General features: G+C 30.8%; 1 protein-coding gene across 1 annotated transcript; it reads right to left on the bottom strand.

The window, feature by feature from the left end:
• Positions 1–1,683: 1,683 nt before the first annotated feature.
• On the bottom strand, positions 1,684–17,049 carry LOC131849473 (odorant receptor 46a-like). The gene is made up of 9 exons (XM_059199556.1): positions 16,754–17,049; positions 16,346–16,557; positions 15,714–15,826; positions 14,114–14,189; positions 13,798–13,966; positions 7,331–7,430; positions 2,466–2,579; positions 1,834–1,989; positions 1,684–1,737 (listed from the first exon to the last, which is right to left on the bottom strand). Exons 1-9 carry the CDS (start codon positions 17,047–17,049, stop codon positions 1,684–1,686), a joined length of 1,290 nt encoding a protein of 429 aa, XP_059055539.1.
• Positions 17,050–18,385: the final 1,336 nt, after the last annotated feature.

The raw sequence follows: 18,385 nt of genomic DNA, 5'->3' as shown, positions 1-18,385 counted from the left end.
ACAATACGTGCCTTGATAAGTGTTCTTACGATATTCGTAATTAGATATAAGTACAAGTATGAATCTAGTATAAATAGGAACGTTTTTAGTATTTTTATTAGTAAATTATTAATTCTAACATTATTTGATATATGTATTTACATGATAATTTTAGGAATTTAGGAATTTAGGTGTTTATACTATGGAACCTCGTGAAGGTCTGTCAATATATTTACCTATTTTAATGTTATTTTAATATTATTTTAAGTTAACTTAAATTAGGGGTTATTTTGTTTCACCATTATCGGTAAATTAATAATCCCATGATTTAAGTAGGTTTATTTTATTGTTCCCATCAAGTATCAGTCTAGTTAAATAAGTCACAAGCTTTTCATCATTCCGGTTCAAATAATATTGTAAGCCTTTGAATCGATTTGTATAATTTGAAATACAGTGTATAGAGGGAAATAGAGTTAAGTTGAGCTAACAGTACTGCGGGTTATAATAACAATAATTGCTTTATTTTCATTATCATATTTATTACTGCCAATTTTGGTTTTCCTAAATCCCTATGTGTATGACGTTCCCGGTATTGAGTCCAAAGTCATTAAAATTATACAACCTTTCAATTAAAAATGAAACGATTACGTATTGATTGATGTCAGAGTTGGGTTTTATTGAAACAGAAGGAATTTCCTATAAAAGTGCCTGATAAAATTTATTGGGTGCTTCGACCTATGTCACTGGCACGCGGAGTGCTGCCATCGTCATTTGCATGGGAATGTAATCAATTTGCGTTTCTTTTGTTTCCCGATATTTTTATGGCTTCCACGGAGGAACGTGTTAAATAATTAATTAACGGATTCTGTAAGTTTATCTTGTTTTCATGTAACTTGTTCTGTGAATAATTAATTGTAATTTATATGGTAGGTTCGATATACGTAGGAATGTATACTAACTGTGCCCGTAATTTATTTTGCGTACAATTTGTTGTAAGATATCTTGTACGAAAGTTTTTCTGAAGACTTTGCACATATTAATGTAGAAACCAAAAAGTTTTTATAGTTTTTACATTAAGATAATGTAAATAAGATAGCAATAAAACAAAGGAACTAAGAAGAGTAAGAAAAAAGAAAGAAACCTAGTAAGAAATCTCCACGCAAAGCTTCTTGGTTAGTGCTGTAAAATTAGTAGGCTGATATCTTCTTTTAATATGGAGACAAAGGAATGGTAATGGGTTGTTGTTCTGGCCGCGCCTTCTCTTTTTCTCTTGTAACTATTTTATTGAGAAAAAATATTAAAAAATTCTTCCGAAAATTCAACCCTTCGATATCCGTAAGAAAAAGCGAAGATGAGACGCCTAAATACTCATCCTATAACTAAAAATATATGTTGTTGTGATTTTGATATTTGTAATTTTTGCAAGTGGTTTTATATTTTTAATCGCTCTCTGAATGGTCGACCCAGTACCTAGTAAGATTGTGAATTTTCAGACGCCCATTTCGCAGTATTTCAATATGTAGACTGTTACTTTGTCTATAGCGGCCCACTGCTGTCAGCTTCTTTGTTTACAATATAGATATATATTTTGAGACGTCTTAACGATAGAATTTTCAGATTTTACGTGGCAATAAAATAAAACTAGTCGAGATTCTACTAAAAACTGTTACAAACTTTTATTTATGGAAATATAAATAATGTAATTTATTTCTTCATATTACTCATAACAGCAAATGCTTTGTAGGCCCAGTTAATCAGCTGAAATAAAATGTATGACAAAGATTTAGTCTTAAATTTAAACTATATCATTATACCTGTAACAGATCATAGATTTTAAATAAATTAAATTCTTACAATAGTATATGTATCAAGGGATAATATAAATATTTTTCCCGCTGTAACTGTAAGTGGGCGTTTGCATCTCTCTAGAAATATTATGATATATTTTCTGGTCTCTGGACTAGCGTTTAACCAGGGACCTTCAAATGCTGCATGTCGAAGATCAATGCTCTGTAAAGAAATTATTTCATATTATACGTAAATTTCTTTATCATATTACACATAAACTAGGAAAAATAGTCTAGATTTTGATGAAATCTGAATTTAAAAGCCTGTTTATGTAATAAATGACCCGAGATAAAATTTATAATATTCAAATTGTTAATTATCTAGTATAATGAAGACAAATTACATTATAAGTATCTATAGAGTGAATGATGATAAAATATTCTAACGTATACAATGGAAACGAGAAACATTATAAGTATTTTAAAATAAACTATTTTATCTATTTATTATTTCAACTATATTTCTTAAAAGTAATTACGACGATTTATTATAATCGTCACATTTTTCTTTAGTAGGATAAGAATACATATCGACTATACGGGCTAAATACTAATACACAATCAAAATAATGAGACAAATGTTAATACAATCAATTTCAAAAATAATAAGTTATAAAAGATAACATTACTGTGAAATACCTTCCAAATTAACTCGTCTCCAAACCAACAATATATAAATACTTCAAACAGCATGCATGTCAAATAAATCGCCATCCACATGATTTGCATTGGGTGACTGGATGGATTCTCGATCTAGAAATTCGAAGTCTTATAAAATAATTTTAGGAAAATAAAGTGTGTCTGTTACCATTTATTTGGTCTAGCGGTTTTGTATACCGTTTTACTTCTGGCGGTCACGGGTTCGATTCCTTGCACGGTGTTAACATTTGTATCTATGAATATGATTGTTTATATTACGTATGTATTTAGAATATATATATCAAAGTATTTATATCACTCTAGTACCCATAATACATGTTCTGCTTACCATGTGACTAGATAGCTCTGTGTTAATTGTCCAGGGTTATTTTTTTAGTCCTAACAAAATTCACCGCGAAATATAACGTATACGTAGTAAGTTCACTTTCAGACATTAAATATTATTATTGTAGAGAGAATGAGTTATAAGAACATGTGTTTTTCATAATTTCTTAAAGTAAATGGAAAATAGTTGAGTTTTATAAGCAAAACAATTCTTTGTTTCATAACTTTGCAGAAAATATCAAACAAAACTGCTAAGAAGTTGTGAGTCGAATTTGACTGTACCAGGAAACTCTCAACACTACGGTAAAGATTGCATGGTAATATTAACATTCTGATACAGACAAATATTAAAACAAAATAAAACAGATTTATTTTACTTAAATATGTATATAAAATAAATTTATTATAAACTAGCAGGCCCAGCAAACTCCGTTCCGCCTCAGAATAAAATAATATGTCAATGGTTTTTTAAATTCATTTACGCTATTAATTTCTGAACGGACCCCATTGGACGGATATGGACAGATTGTGTGGGAAAATAAAGTTATTATTGTTAGCATTTCACATAAAATTTTTCTCATATTCTCTCACCATTTAAACTTCGTAGGAGTTTTACAAATATAATATTTCAAAATTAAAATTAGCCAAATCCGTTCAACAGTTGTCGAATTTTAACGAGACTAACAAACGTCATTTCATTTTTATATATATAAAGATACCAAAAAGAATAATTTAATCTATTTCTTACACTCACGTTGACGCATATAACAATTTTATTGAATATTAACGAGGACAAAATTATAAACATAGTTCTTTAATTAAAGACGTTAACATTATAGTGCCTTGTCGATGAAGTGGAATGTAAATAGATACATAGCAAGATTACGATTGAGTTATGTTAAGGTACTTAAATTTGTAAACTTGCTGAACTAGTAAGAAACTTTTACTGAAATAGGTTGTGATATTGTTTCAGTTACCTACTAGTTAACATTCGTAGCACCTGCACAAGTACCTACTTTCTGCCGAGAATTGCGTGGCAGATAATATTGTTATCCGTTCAAGATTTCGGTGTCTCGCGTGGCTTTGCGAACACAAAGGACAACTTTGGCGGTTTAATTGCTTGAAACTTGAAGATATACTGGCTTCGTATTATGTAAAATAAAGTTGAAATAAAAATTCTTATTCTTTTTTATGGTAAAGTTCTTCTATACTTAAAATATAATTAAAAATGTAATAAAACTTGTAATAATATTTTATTAACTAAATATTCTATGAATTTTTATTTTGGTTGTTGACTAAAACTATAGGACTAAATTGAATATTGACATTGAAAAATAAATAAGATTAGTTTTAAAAGTCATTGATATCAGTAATCGTGATCAGGACATGATCAAAACTTAGGTATCTATAAGTTTAGAGTTGATCATGTCAGGTCAGTCTTAGTTAATATTAACATTTGTATGTAATTCAATGATTTTAGGGATGATTGAGTAATATTTCATAAGTGGGTTATTATAAATTAAACATTTCAAATAGTTAAATAATATTTAAACTTTTCTGCCCATATATTTTTGACAATTGAAGCTGACTGTAGTGTCTAATGGACTACTCTTTCTCTCATGTCATCGATGTATAAAGATTGATTGACATAAATCTCGGAACTAAGTCCCAATACTGTAATGGCTTATATACTGTACTAGAAAGAAACACCGTAGCTTTGCGAGCATGGAACCTGTTTTCTCCTGTTCCCATAGGAATGCTTTAAAACGCTTTCTTAGTGAATGGCTCACAAAAAGAACTTCTGTGCAATATTTCAAGTCCGTAGGTAAAGCTTACGTATAATTCTGGGGATTTTTCAATATAAATTTTCCAAGTATATAGATACGTACGTATTAACAGATTTATACTTTTAAGGTACAATAAAATCAATTGAGCCTAAACCCTTTTATATCTAGAAATATGTTTTATATGGAGACTTCTCAAAGCAATATTTTTTGTACTCGTAATATTTGAATACGAATAAAGAGTTTATCTATCTATCAATAAACAATAAAATCCCTCTAAAATTCTTATTATTCTCTTTATTTATTATTAGAAAACAACTAATATTATGTCACTGATGTAGCAATTATTTATTATATGTTTTCTCTTTTTTAGCAATGGGTTTGTATTGCCCAATATGTCGCTTATAATAGACAGAATTCAGGACGGGTAAATGAATAAGAACCAATAGCAATATAGGGCAAGATTGTGATTACGGGAGTAGACCTATTACAATCATCCCTGCCAGTTGCACACTCTGCTTCACAGAAGAGCATATCGCCAAATACCGCGGTTTTCATGTAACCCACGTGACGGCTATAAAAAGGCCACTCTCATTTAAAGCAACCATATTCTAGTACGAGCTCCCACTTAGGCTGAACACGAGCCGCTCATTCCCGAACAAGGCTTGGATTAAACCTCCGACGATTATTAGCCAAGTGGCACCAAACCCACACATATGGCCGCGCCCATGCCTATACTCAAACCCGTCGCTCAAGCATTGCCCGCGGTCCATAATGCCAACAGCGGTTCCCTAGCTCAGAACTTTGCACTAGTCGCTTGCTTGGCTAGCACCATCGACCCTATAGAGTTCGCTCTGCTTGCCTCCAAACTCCACCTGCGTTACTATTCAGGCATGGGAATTATTTTTTTTTAAGAAACATTCGCTATAAGTGCCACGTATCTTCGACAAACGGCCACATACTAGACAGATTAACTGACTCTCTTGATTTCAAGATTATCCTACCTATTATCCATATAACGTTAACCACCAACTCGTTATATTGGACATGGCACTTCTGAGGAATGTAACCTTACGGATGAGGTTTTCAGAGGATCATATCGAACCCCACTCGGAAGACTGACTGATAACCCTCCTAATGGGCCCTTCGTCAACGCATCAAGACTGACACACTGCCAACGGCTTACTAAATCTCTCGAGTCGACTGACTCACCTATTCTGAACCATATTTCCTGACCGACCACCTGCAATCGGCAGTTAAGGAGGTACAAGTAACTGAGGAATGCCGATGGAAATGAGTGCCGACGCTGATGAATCCCTGATGGCGTAATGAGGCTAATGAGCAAAAAGAACACAGTCACTAGAGCATACTATCGCCACCGCTTTCGAACTGAATCGGATTCGCCTTCGTACCTTCTATCACCAAGAAGGAAAATCATTTAGATGGAGAACCTTTGAAGTTATTATTGAAGATATAGTTTAATATATCCCCAATAATATATATAATAATTGGGAATGTCTTCCTTACTGAAGTCGATTGAGAAACTAATTACAAGACAAAGTTATTTTTTCTCTGCACGTTGCTTATATTGTCTTCGTGTTGTTCAACGACGACAAAATTAGTTTTGTAGATAAATAAAATTTTATGACTTCTCTCAAGTCTAGTGTCGTGAGTTGTGATTACTTTCGAAGTTATCCATGGATATTATTTCTAGTGTTGAAATGTTTTTATTTAAGTTTATCCCGTACATTACCTATTTTAGAATTGTGTAAAAAATAAATAAAATAGATTTTTCTGTAACAACTAAAAATTGTTAATTATAATGAAAATATTAATTTAAATTTAAATGTATTTTCCTAACAAAAGTTGGATTCTTTTCCATTTCAATTTTATACAAGCGATTTGTTGGATGTAATATGTCATAATATAGGATATACCGAATGTTTACGAAAAGGATCCAACCATCCATGCGTCAAGTAGTCCCACTAGTGCGATCAGGTTATAATTTTGTTTGCCTTTAGTTTATTGTATGTATCTTGAAGTAAACAGATCAAAAGGAGATGTTAATTAAGGTTTATTTCATTAGCAGGCAGTAATGCCGCCTCGGTTTCGTTCAGACAATATATATTATATACACATATTAGAACTTAACAGCCACTGTTTATATCATTTTTCAATAAAGTAAATTTTAATTCATATTTATTTACTTTTCTTTGATAGTAACATCCATTAACAATAAAACGCAATATTTTTTATACGCAATATCATTTAATTATAAGTGACTCTAAATCAGTGGTTCCTAACAGTTTTTGCTGTGTACCATTTCAAAACAGATCTCAAATCTGTGAAAGTTTGTGTGTGTGATGACATTTGTGTGTGACCCTTTGATGCAACATTAAGTACCCCTAGGGGTACGTGTACCACTAAGTGGGAATTACCGCTCTAGATAGTTCACATAGTTCCAAACTAGTATCAATAGTAATTACGGGATAAGTGACTTAGATATATTTATTGTGTAAATATACATAAACAGTCAAACCGTAAATAAACATAATATTCATCAATTCAAACATTCTTCAATGCGAGACTCTATGAAAAGCTAGGCAATGTGACAATTTGTTAGACAACAGAAGTCGCCAAATGAATGCTAGAATTAAATTCGATTTGCCTTTCAATATCTAGCGAATGGGTAAATTATATTCTATGGCAATTTGCACAACAGTAAATGATACTCACCGATAAAAACTGTACACCTACCAAACAAAGTACCATGACACTTAGCATGAATTGTAAAACTGAAGCCAGACTGAAGGCATTTTCAATCATAGAGACATACCTGAAAATTATTATAATATAAGTCAATCATAATAATAGATTCATATAGGACAGATATATTTTTACAACTGTATACATTGTAAAAAAAATATCAAAAAGTATCAATACAATAAAGACAATTGTGTCTTTATTGTATAGATACTGATATATTTTAATAACTTTGCGTACATAAAATATTGTAATGTATTTAAAACATAATAATTATGTTTCTAAGTATGTATATCATGAAATTAATGCAATGATTAAATAGTAACTATGATACTTATATACGCATATACATATAATAAATATATTGTACGCGTGAGACTTCCTATAAAAAAAAGCCAAGCAAAGAGCTTGATCGGTCTTGACTCGTCTAACAAGTGCATCGTGGCTTACTCACTATTTCAAATACGAAGTCAGAGAACGGTATTCAACAATGTTGAATACCGTTCTCTGTCAAATGGGACGTTGAGATATGGGTTCCATTTTATTACGTCAATAACATTTTGTTGACATTTAAAATTGAAACTTTATTTCAGTACTTTGAACGATATTTTCAATGATGTTACAATGGTTCACTAGTTGCTCTGAGTCTGTATTAAAGATTTAACATGTAATTATAACTATATATATGAATATTGCAAATGTAAACAAATCCCTAATTAAACACATTTATTATTCATATTATTTTAACCCGTTCATTACCATAGCTCTTCAATAACTGTTCTATGTTTTTCCTATTCTTTGTGTAATATTCTTACGACTTATACTTTATTTTGATGAATAACAAACGTGGGAATAAAAAAATGTTAAAGTAATATCATATGACACATTAGGCCCAGAATTTGGCCTAGCAACACATGTGCGATTTCTAAATCTATATCTATAGGTATAGATATAGATTTAGAAATCGCACATGTAGTTAAAATATTAACTGACAGGACAAATCTTAGACTATCAGAAATGAGCATTGATAAATTGAAGATAGTATTATTCCTAAAAAATATATAAATAGTGGCGGTCCATTATCAGATAAGTAAATACATAATGTAGTTTCTTTTTTTTAGTCCTTGTGAGTGATGTTCCAAATCATAATTTAAACTGCCAATTAATAAATAAAATATATATCTAATAACGCACATGTATTTTGTCAAATTGTCGACGTGAGAGGCTTAGCGTTTGACATGGTTGTCACTGGCAGACGTTAATAAACCCGCTTTATTCGTGTCATCAATAACGACGATTTTTTTTGTTTTTTGTTTATGCTATTCTGTATAGTGATTGCGTATTGAATGTTGTGGAAGTGTTTGTGACAACTATATTTTTTAACCTGACTGAAAGTATACTGATCTCTATATGTTCAGTAGTAGTATGTAATATTATCTTATCTGTAGTAGTGGTATATGAGTAATTGAAGTGATGATGATCAAAGTGCAAGAGAAATGTGTAAGATAGTCAAGTGTGCCGTTCCGTTTTTTTATGTTCGTCTCGCAAAAGTCCTTTGGTTTGTACTAACTATGACTATCTGTTTATTTGTTACCTTTTCATAACCAAATGGCTGAACAAATTGTATCACTAGAACTATGTAATATTGTATTAATATTGTATATGTTATCTGTGCTACAACAGACGAAGTAACAGATAGCATCCAATTACAATTCGTATGCTAGATACAAAATTTAGCCTATCTTCGTATTAAGAGCACTTATTTGCTAGTGAAAAGCTAACAAATATACACAGTTTTGCATTTATAATATTAGTAATAATGTGAATTGTTGTAATAGTTGTCATTTATAGAGCCTTCAAAAACATCGGTAAGTGGTTAGATAATGTCTTGTTAGAGCCAAATATTCCAAATTAGTTATAAATAATTTGAAATATTATTTCGTTTAAATGTAGAGCGCGTCAGTGATCTATCCATCACGTTGTATTAAAAGTATGTCACCACCAATGGTGATACATTCAATTAAGGCTTGCTTTACCAAAATAATAAAATATCAACTTAATAGATAAATACATCATAACATGTATTTATCTATTATATTATAGTTTAATTTTTCACACATTATACTTGTACGGCTTGGCATTGTCTTAGTTAGAACAACAACTACAAACGATTGGCTTTTTTGGCTTTAGTTGACCGATAGATCTTTTGTAAGTAGGTACTGTACTTGAGGTTTCAAGTGGCTATCAAGCATAGACTTCCGTGAAGCTTAAAAGGTCAGAGAGCAGCAATAACAAGAGGTTTTTGTGCGAAGCATCAGAAGGCTTTCTCCGAATCTATTCTCGTTGCTTCTCACTATAAATTTGCTCTCAAGTCAGAATACCAAGAAATACTCAATGGTGTTTACAAAGGAAGAACAATATTATCCTTAAGTTAATGACAACTCTAAAATATATTAATACTTGCTATTTCCTGTGACTTCGGTTGTTTTGTTTACATAACAGGTAGTCTGTGTCCGTACGTCTCGCTAATTTTATTAGGGTTCGTTTAACCTATTAGTTGTAAAGATTACAAATAGTAAAACTGACTAATATAATAAAATTATTTTTATGTAATTAATAATTCTATTATATATATATATTATTATATTAATATTGTATTAGGATATATATTCATATTAAAGTGTGTTACATTAAAAGACAGTAAGGTACTTTTTTTATTCGGCGTTTTTCATATAATTTGAGCAGTTTACTTTCAAAACTTTATAGAACACACCATCCCTAAAAAGTACAGTATTTATTTTTCAAACCAGAATACAATATACAAGATGTTTAGTGTGACCTATGTTCAATGTTATATAAATTGGAGACGGTGGTAACTATTTCCACTATGGTAAATGGGTCGTTCTTCTTTTTAACCTACAAAAAGGTGTCTTCATCAGTTAAAAAAAAATATAATCGAAAATTATCCCTATTATTTTATTATTAATGTTTCAATATGTACTGTACTAAAAATGTAACGGCTATACACGTTCACAATAAATAAACATTTATATTTTTATAATAAAAAATACGTTACAAAGTCGTCAATCCGCGTGACAGAGGTGTATTTCATACAAATCATAGTTGTCTCCCGCTACCTGAGCCTGTGTTTAATTCATAATGGTACGAAAAAATATAAAGACAGTAGCAAATATAAAAGTATTTTTTAATTCTACAAGATATAGTTCATTTTGTTGTACTGACTAAAATTTTTTGACATTTTTAATAAAAAAATAGAAAAATCTTAAAGTCTTGTCTTTCACTACAGACTATTTTAATAGGTATATTCGGTCACATGTATTTTAATTTGAGCGACGCGTATACGCGGGTCGCTTTTGTTGCCGTCGATTGGATATTTAGTCCTTCCTATCCCTTGCTGAGATAAGCTCTCTAGGACTTAGAGATTGCGCGTAAGTCGCCCGGAATCTGTGTATGGAGGTGCGTGTGTTTATTCGGCGACAACTTCGTCACGTAAGTATTGGACAATAATATATCAAGTACAGTTACTTCTTATTATTCAACTTTTGCGTAATAAGAAACACTTTCATGCCAACCTGTTAAGTTTGTATTTTGTGGTAACGTTTAAATATGATTAATTTTGTAAGTAAGATTTACCCCTCCGTCACGCTACTACTTCGTCACAATAAAATTGTGACGGAGTGGTAAAGTACGTGACGGATGGGTAAAGAATACTTTCAAAGAATATAATATTTATTTTATGTCATAAAATATAAGAATCTGTTGAAACAGGGCCAGTACTTATTATGGCAACTATTTCGATATAAAGTTTATCTAGTGTTTTTCTAATGTTTACGGATTTATTTACATATTTTCTTTCTCAAGATATTATTATGACGAAAAAGAAGTCATTAACAGCAGAAAAACAGCGGCGTTGCCGTAAGATACGAAAAAGTTATACAGAAAAGGTAGCTGAAGTAAAACGCAAACATCTCGAGAGATATCATACTCGTAAGAAGCTTGTGGCTGACATGACTGTGAGAGAACATCGTATGATGAAGAGAAAATAGCGACAAGAAAAGAAAAAAAAACAAACGCTTGAAAACATACTGTTGAACACGCCGGCTCCATCGCCATCCAGAAATACGTCCTCATTCTGCAACACCAACTAATTCAGAAGTGTCTAGCTTAAGAGGGAGGAAGAGAGTGAAAAGAGATAGAACACAGAGAAGTTATACGGAGAGAATATTAGTTTACAAGATAAAATAGAAGAATTAGAGAGGAAAGTTCAAAAATACAAGAAAAGCTTGCACAGAAAATCCAAAAAAGATAGCAATAGCAAAGATGAAAAGAACAGTAAGAATGAAAACAAATATAGTGTCCTTTCCAATGTCATTAAAGAACGATACCAAACTTGCATTTTTTTTAATCAGGACATGGAAAGGGAATTGCTAATGGTGTTGGTGGAACTTTGAAACGCCAAACTGATGCTATTGTAGCAATAGGAAAATATTTCGGAGACGTGTTAGAATTCTTTTTCTCCATTCAAGATACCAGCAAAATTAAATGGTTTTTGGTGGCAGACGAAGACATAGACAATGGAGTATCGACTATTCCAAGCAGTATTTTACCCCTGAAAGGAACCATGCAAATCCACCAACTGTTCTCAGAAACTCGTGGAATCTTAAACTTTAGGGTTCTGAGTTGTTTTTGTGAACAATTCTGTTCGTCGTTTCTAAAACTTATTGGCCTCTGCCTGAAACAGAATCCAATGTTGACAATATTTTGGACTAGTTGTTTCCTAACGAAAAAGAAGATGTTGCAATTCATGAAGTGGAGGATTTGTCGCTCACGATATTAGGAACAAAATTGGGATGCCTCGAAAAAGATTTTATGATATTATGTATGAATCATCTGAGGAAGATCAGCCATTGCACACATATATGCAAGCAAAGATTCCTCTAATCCAACGGCCTTTTCTAATACTTCTTAAGAAACACTTCACCTCAAGGCCTTTCATCATAGGAATATAGAAGACGGTGTATGTACTCGTTAAAGTAAAAAGTATATATATATACATACGTCACATAGGCGATGTTCTGGTGATGTTCTTGAAAACAGTCGATGATTGTGGAAGATTATTTATTAGTGGAGAATGACTTATTAGATGTTCCGTATGAGGATTTGATTAAAATTCTATCAAATCCAAAAGTCATTAAAAAAGGAAAGAGAAGGTATTTTTGAATTTGATAAGCTTTTGCCAGTGTTCGAAAAGTAAGACTGATTAGGACAAGTATGACTGAAGAAAGTAATTTGTTGATGATGATTATTATTTTATTTTAATTTTTCAGTCAAGTTAGACATTTTTTTTTTATTTCAGACAAGTTAGAAGTCTTATAATTTAATTATACTAATACGGATCTCATTCCAAAGGTTCTGCAATGTTATTTTATTAGTATGAGAGTATTTCAGTTGTAAGAATGTAAGACTGTCAAATATTTAATTATTCTAAAGAAGTAATAAATGATTCTAAATAAAATATTCATTTAAAACTAGTTTTATTCCAAAATATAACCGGATATTATATAGAATAACAACTCTGTCACATACTCTACCACTCTGTCACGATATGTCTCCTGGTTTTAAAATTTATATACATTTTAATATTTTCTTATGAATAGTACAATTTCGGAAAAATTATATTAAAAATAGTTAACTATAATATGGTCTACGACATTAATATTTCTGTGCTAGAAGTGGTTAAAATTGAATTATAGCAAAAATATACTTCTAAAAAACTGCAATTGTGACAGAGTGGTATAAGATTAAAAATATATATTTATTGTTATATACAGAAGTCTTGCCTTGAGAGTTTTCTAAAAGGACCATTTGATTATTATTGTAAAAAGTAATTTGCAAGCTATCTGAGTTAAACTATTTGATACAAAAAAATAAAAGATATTGTGACGGAGGTGTACAATTATTCGCCCAATCCTGCTTTAAGGCCTCGAAAATCGTACAAATATTTGTAAACTTCGCGGCCAACAACTTTTTCAGATAGAACAGACATTCAGCTATCACAAAACATACAAGAGTTGACTAAAAAGCGTTATATTTTTTTTTTGGAAATTTGAGTAAAAATTTTAAGATCATGTAGGTTAAAAAAAAGAATGACCCAAATACTAATTTAGTTAATTAAGTTATCAATATGTATAAATACCACTACAATTATAAAGATTTCTCTGGTAGGTAATAGATTTTGAAATTTGTATTAATTATATTTCATACTATGCTTTTTATAGCATGCGATTGTATGTATCAGCTATTTAAATAGCTAAGAGAAATATCTGAAAATTTCTTTAAATTGTTTAACAAAGTGTAGACATATTTGTGTGACTTCAGTTTGCAGGTTGATGAGTTCTAAAATAAACGATTTAATTTACCTTATGATGCTGTTGTGGTGTATAATACAGTCCCTAAGAACGGTATGTATATGATAATCTTTAGAGAATGCTCCAGTGGCTTTACGTTCGTTAATGGCCCTTTTACGTCTCCTTTCTGCCACTACGTCGAAATTGCGCAGGTTAAACGCTAATATTTCTATTTGGCCGACTGTAATATAAAAATGTATACATTAAATAACATTTTCCATATAAAAATGTACTCCATATACACTCAAACTGCGTTCCTGAATAAAATAATTACATAGATTACATTTATTGAGTGAACTATGTAATTACATCTGAAGTCTTATCTTACTTGTAGATGAAATAAAAGATGCCAAAATTGTATCCATAACGCCATCAATAATGCAGGTCGCTGGTTTATAGTATATCTGTGAACAAGTATCTGATTTAATTATGAAAAAGAAGATAAAAATCAAGCATAATCTGGTTGACTGTAAGTGTAGTGTGAAGGTCTGGCTAACAGAAAGATTTACTACTTAGTAAGACTCTCACACTTACTTAAGTGTGAAATTATTATTACCTACACCGGATTGTATTTGAAATTTTAAATGTTTTTAATAAAGATTATATCGATACAAATCCATCGTTTGAGGTTTGTAGGACGATTCTACTTCTGTAGCCGATACATTCTACACAGGTAACTAGGTGCGGGTTGCCATGTTTTCAAAAAACGAATGAAGTTGTTTTTATACCCACCTTTCTATTGAACGCTTGAATACCATGAATTAAAAAATAATTTTGTATACTACATATATACCCGTATATGCGCTCAGCGGGGAGTTTGTTCGTCGCATATTTATTTCGCAAAGGAATTAAATAAAATATTGTTTAAAAGTCAGGTCTTAACTAAGATTTATCTATCTTTCCTTATTCAAAGTTCTCTACGGGATAAATATATAATTATGTGTCATTGTCGCGTACAAGCAGCAACAAAACGCAACACAAAAGGAGCGTTCTGATTGGAGCGCACACCCATCCAATTCAAATACGCAACGTAATGGAACAGACTTAAAATATCAACCGACCGATCTAACGTACTTTGTTCACTCCACCAAATTTGTAATAAATAGTATATTTGCCATTAAATTCGAGACTATCAAGCGAATTCTATCATTTTCTACATCCCGTAATCTGCTGAAGCCATCATATATAATCATCACGTACCAGTCATTACTTCATCTGATGACCTCGTTGGTCTAACGGTTTAGCGGTCGCGGGTTAGATTCCTCGTACGGTACAAACATTTGTATTCATTAGTAGGATTGTTTATATTGGTCGCGGTGTTTTTTATGTATATTATGTATGAATAAAAAAAATGTATTTAAAGTATTTCTATCAGTTATTGTCTAGTAACCATAACCCAAGCTCTGTATTGAGATTGGCGCTGTGTGATTTGTTCAGAGTAATTGTTATTATTTCGAAGGATTCAATTCTTTCCTATAAGTCTTCTTTGTTCACTTCTTAATTAATTTCTTGGATATGCAGTATCCGGAGAAGGATTACAGAAAAATATTTAAATGAACTAGGCAAACCCAAAACGAATATTGAAAAAAATATGCAGTATTTGATAATGGCCATTTTATTGTCGCGTTAGAGTTAGTGAGGATACTTGCTGTTGATTAAACGTTGAAAATGCGCAACACATAAAAAGGTTTTTTGATATTACTTGAGAAGACTTATTCCGCATAAATTTTATATATACAAAAATGATCAAATTCGATTTAAGACTTACCTAATTCATATATAAGGTAAATAAATAAATGGTAAATGGATTTTATAAGGTAAAACATGTTTCTCGTTTAAACGAATAATGAACACAGTTTTCCGTTTATTTTTTCCATAAAATTTAACCAAAAGGAAAAGTAATTTTGTTTATTTTAGTCTATACTCACGTGATGAACGTACAATATTTGGTAGGCGGGTGATGTGTAAACATTAAAATATGGATATTCCACATTCGTTGGTAAAATGTCGAAATTTTCTGTTATTGGCATAATAATTCCCACTGAAAACCAACATTTATTAGACAATATTTAGGAATTACCTTATTCATTCATATTTAATTCAAGTAATAATACTCATGAATATAAATTATAATTATTTCCAAATACACGACTTAAAAATATACAAACAATTATTTAAAAATTTTATTTGTTTTTTTTAATATTAATCTACATAAAGGTAAATAAAACCGACTGATGGAAAAGGTAATTTAATTATGTTTCCATTTTTAATATTCATTATGACTCTTGAAAAAAAAATTAAATTAATAGTTTTATAAAGATTATTAAATTCAAGAGATAGACTCTAAAACATTAGACGGTATTTAAACATTCTTTCACCTATTTGTATTATAAAATACAAGTAGTTTCTCTCTTCAATAATTTTACCATTTGAAATTTAGGGTTTGCTAGTTCACATTAAAAAAGGAATATTTTATTAATTTTGTTTCTGTGTGGGATAAGCGAACTTTAATTGTGTTGCTTATTTTCCCATAAACGTAATTGCTGTTAAAAGACTTTACCTGAAACCGCGCCAACGCACATTATGGTATAATATGTCATCACCCAACGTGCTGTTCTAATACTCTTTCGTATGAACTCTTTGTGTTCCGCCTCGATAGGCTTAAACTCTTCACAGTATAAATATTGAATAAGATTCATTACCTTATCTTTATTCAACCAGAATACAACTATTTTGAAGTATGTGTAAACTTCGCTTAAAAACAAATATAATCTGTAATCAAACAAATTCAACAAAGTTATATATATTATTTTCTATATCTAGTTATTGGTTTATTCGCTTCGAAATATACATAAATATTAGATAATTGTATGATATAAGTATTTACATATATAGCTAAGATTCATTCAATTACAGATAAAAGGGCAAATATAATATAAGTAGTTGGTAAATAGACAGATATAGCTACCCTTCTGCGATGTCTCCAATATTTTCCTTTGGCTTCAGCAAATAAACGATCTCTCCTACTATAGGCAGAAAACATACTAGCCATAAAATAATAATGGTATATATTATTTGAATCCAGAAAAGAATATTCAGCGGCGAGAAATTGTTGTACCACAGACCGTAAAATTTCAACCAGTATATATGAATAGCATGATACAATCTGGGGTTTAAATCATCCCATGACTCGAGTACCCCGTAAGGCAGTATAGGTAACAATACAGATAGTTTATCTTTCACATTTTCTGTGAGTATTTTCATTTTACCTTACGTATCGGAACTGGAGTAAAGCCTTTGATGTGTATTATAAGAATGCCTCTTGAAGCTCATCATATGCTCCTTTATACAAAGCAAAGGGAGAGCGACGCCGCGACGCTAAGTGGGTATTATACATTATTTTGTGGGCCTCATTGTTAAGAGGAGGTGCTTTTACAGGCAATGTATTAAAACTTTTATAACACATAACATTTGCATATAAATATTTATTTACGGCGATCGAATTATTAGATGGAATAATAATCATAGTTAAATAGATGTTGCTTGTTATTGCAAGCTTATGAATTACAATCACCTTAAATTCACCTTATAATTGGCAGGTTAATACCAGTACTACTTTTTTTCATAAAAATATAACAATAATAATTGTAATAACCATGGAGAATTCACACAACGCTATGTAGTCTTAAGATAAACAGATCTTGTGTTATGTGTACTAGAAATCCTTAAATAGTTTTTTAATACATGTACAATATATACAGAAGACACCCAGACTTATACGAAAATCACAGTTATGAATACAAATGTTTGTGTAGTGCGAGGAATCGAGCCTATAACCATCGGAAGTAAAGCGGTTGTGTTGTGGTGTTGTAAACCACCAAGGCTATCCATATATCTGTATCTGTATATATATGTAACATATCTGTATATATATGTAACATGGATTCCTAAAAGTTATATTCCGTATTGTGAGCGATATAATAATAGGAGGTATAGGGAAAACTTCTGTTACCATGTTGGTTCCCGTCGTTTTTTATACATTTGATCATTATGTAAGAATATTTTGTTAACAACAAACAATATAACAGTAAGCAAGAGCGTTAAGCAAGTCCGTGGCATCTAAGCTTTATAAATAGATTATTATCATTACTAAAAAAATAATTGAGCTCGTAAATTTATTCTATAGTAATAATAATAATAATTGGTGCTTTGTAAGTACATTTTATGCAATTATGAACTAGAAAAATATTTAATGATAATTAATGAATCGTGTATACATTTCTATAAACTAAATAGATATTAACAAATATATTAATGTTGTAAAATATATCTAGATAATTTTCCGTTACAGTATGTACCTTAAAGGAGTTAACTTAATATGTCGCCGAAAGCAATTATAATAATTACAACAGCAATGTAATTACTGCTATAAGAAAAGACACCGTTCTCTTAACTAGGGATAATTGTGTTTTCAAAGAGGCTTTCAGACAATAATAATTTTCTAATACAAAGACGGCATATAGAGGCAAAGTGTTTAAATAGGTGAAGATTAATATTATCTAGGTACTTACTGTTTTAATGACTGCGGATATACAGTTAT

The sequence above is a fragment of the Achroia grisella genome, unplaced genomic scaffold (assembly GCF_030625045.1).
Source record: "Achroia grisella isolate CSIRO2021 unplaced genomic scaffold, CSIRO_AGI_Agris_v1 utg1111, whole genome shotgun sequence".
NCBI classification, from domain to species: Eukaryota; Metazoa; Arthropoda; class Insecta; order Lepidoptera; family Pyralidae; genus Achroia; species Achroia grisella.
Note: the sequence above shows the minus strand (reverse complement) of the source record. Positions and strands in the feature narration are given on the sequence as shown.

Excerpts from the sequence above, each read along its gene's own strand:
- LOC131849473 (XM_059199556.1), bottom strand. The coding sequence starts at position 17,049 with ATGAAAATACTCACAGAAAATGTGAAAGATAAACTATCTGTATTGTTA. Across the intron at positions 16,558-16,753 it reads ATTGGAGACATCGCAGAAGG|ATTATATTTGTTTTTAAGCG; the intron begins GTAGCTATATCT and ends GTTTGATTACAG. Across the intron at positions 1,990-2,465 it reads GAGACGAGTTAATTTGGAAG|AGCATTGATCTTCGACATGC; the intron begins GTATTTCACAGT and ends ATTTCTTTACAG.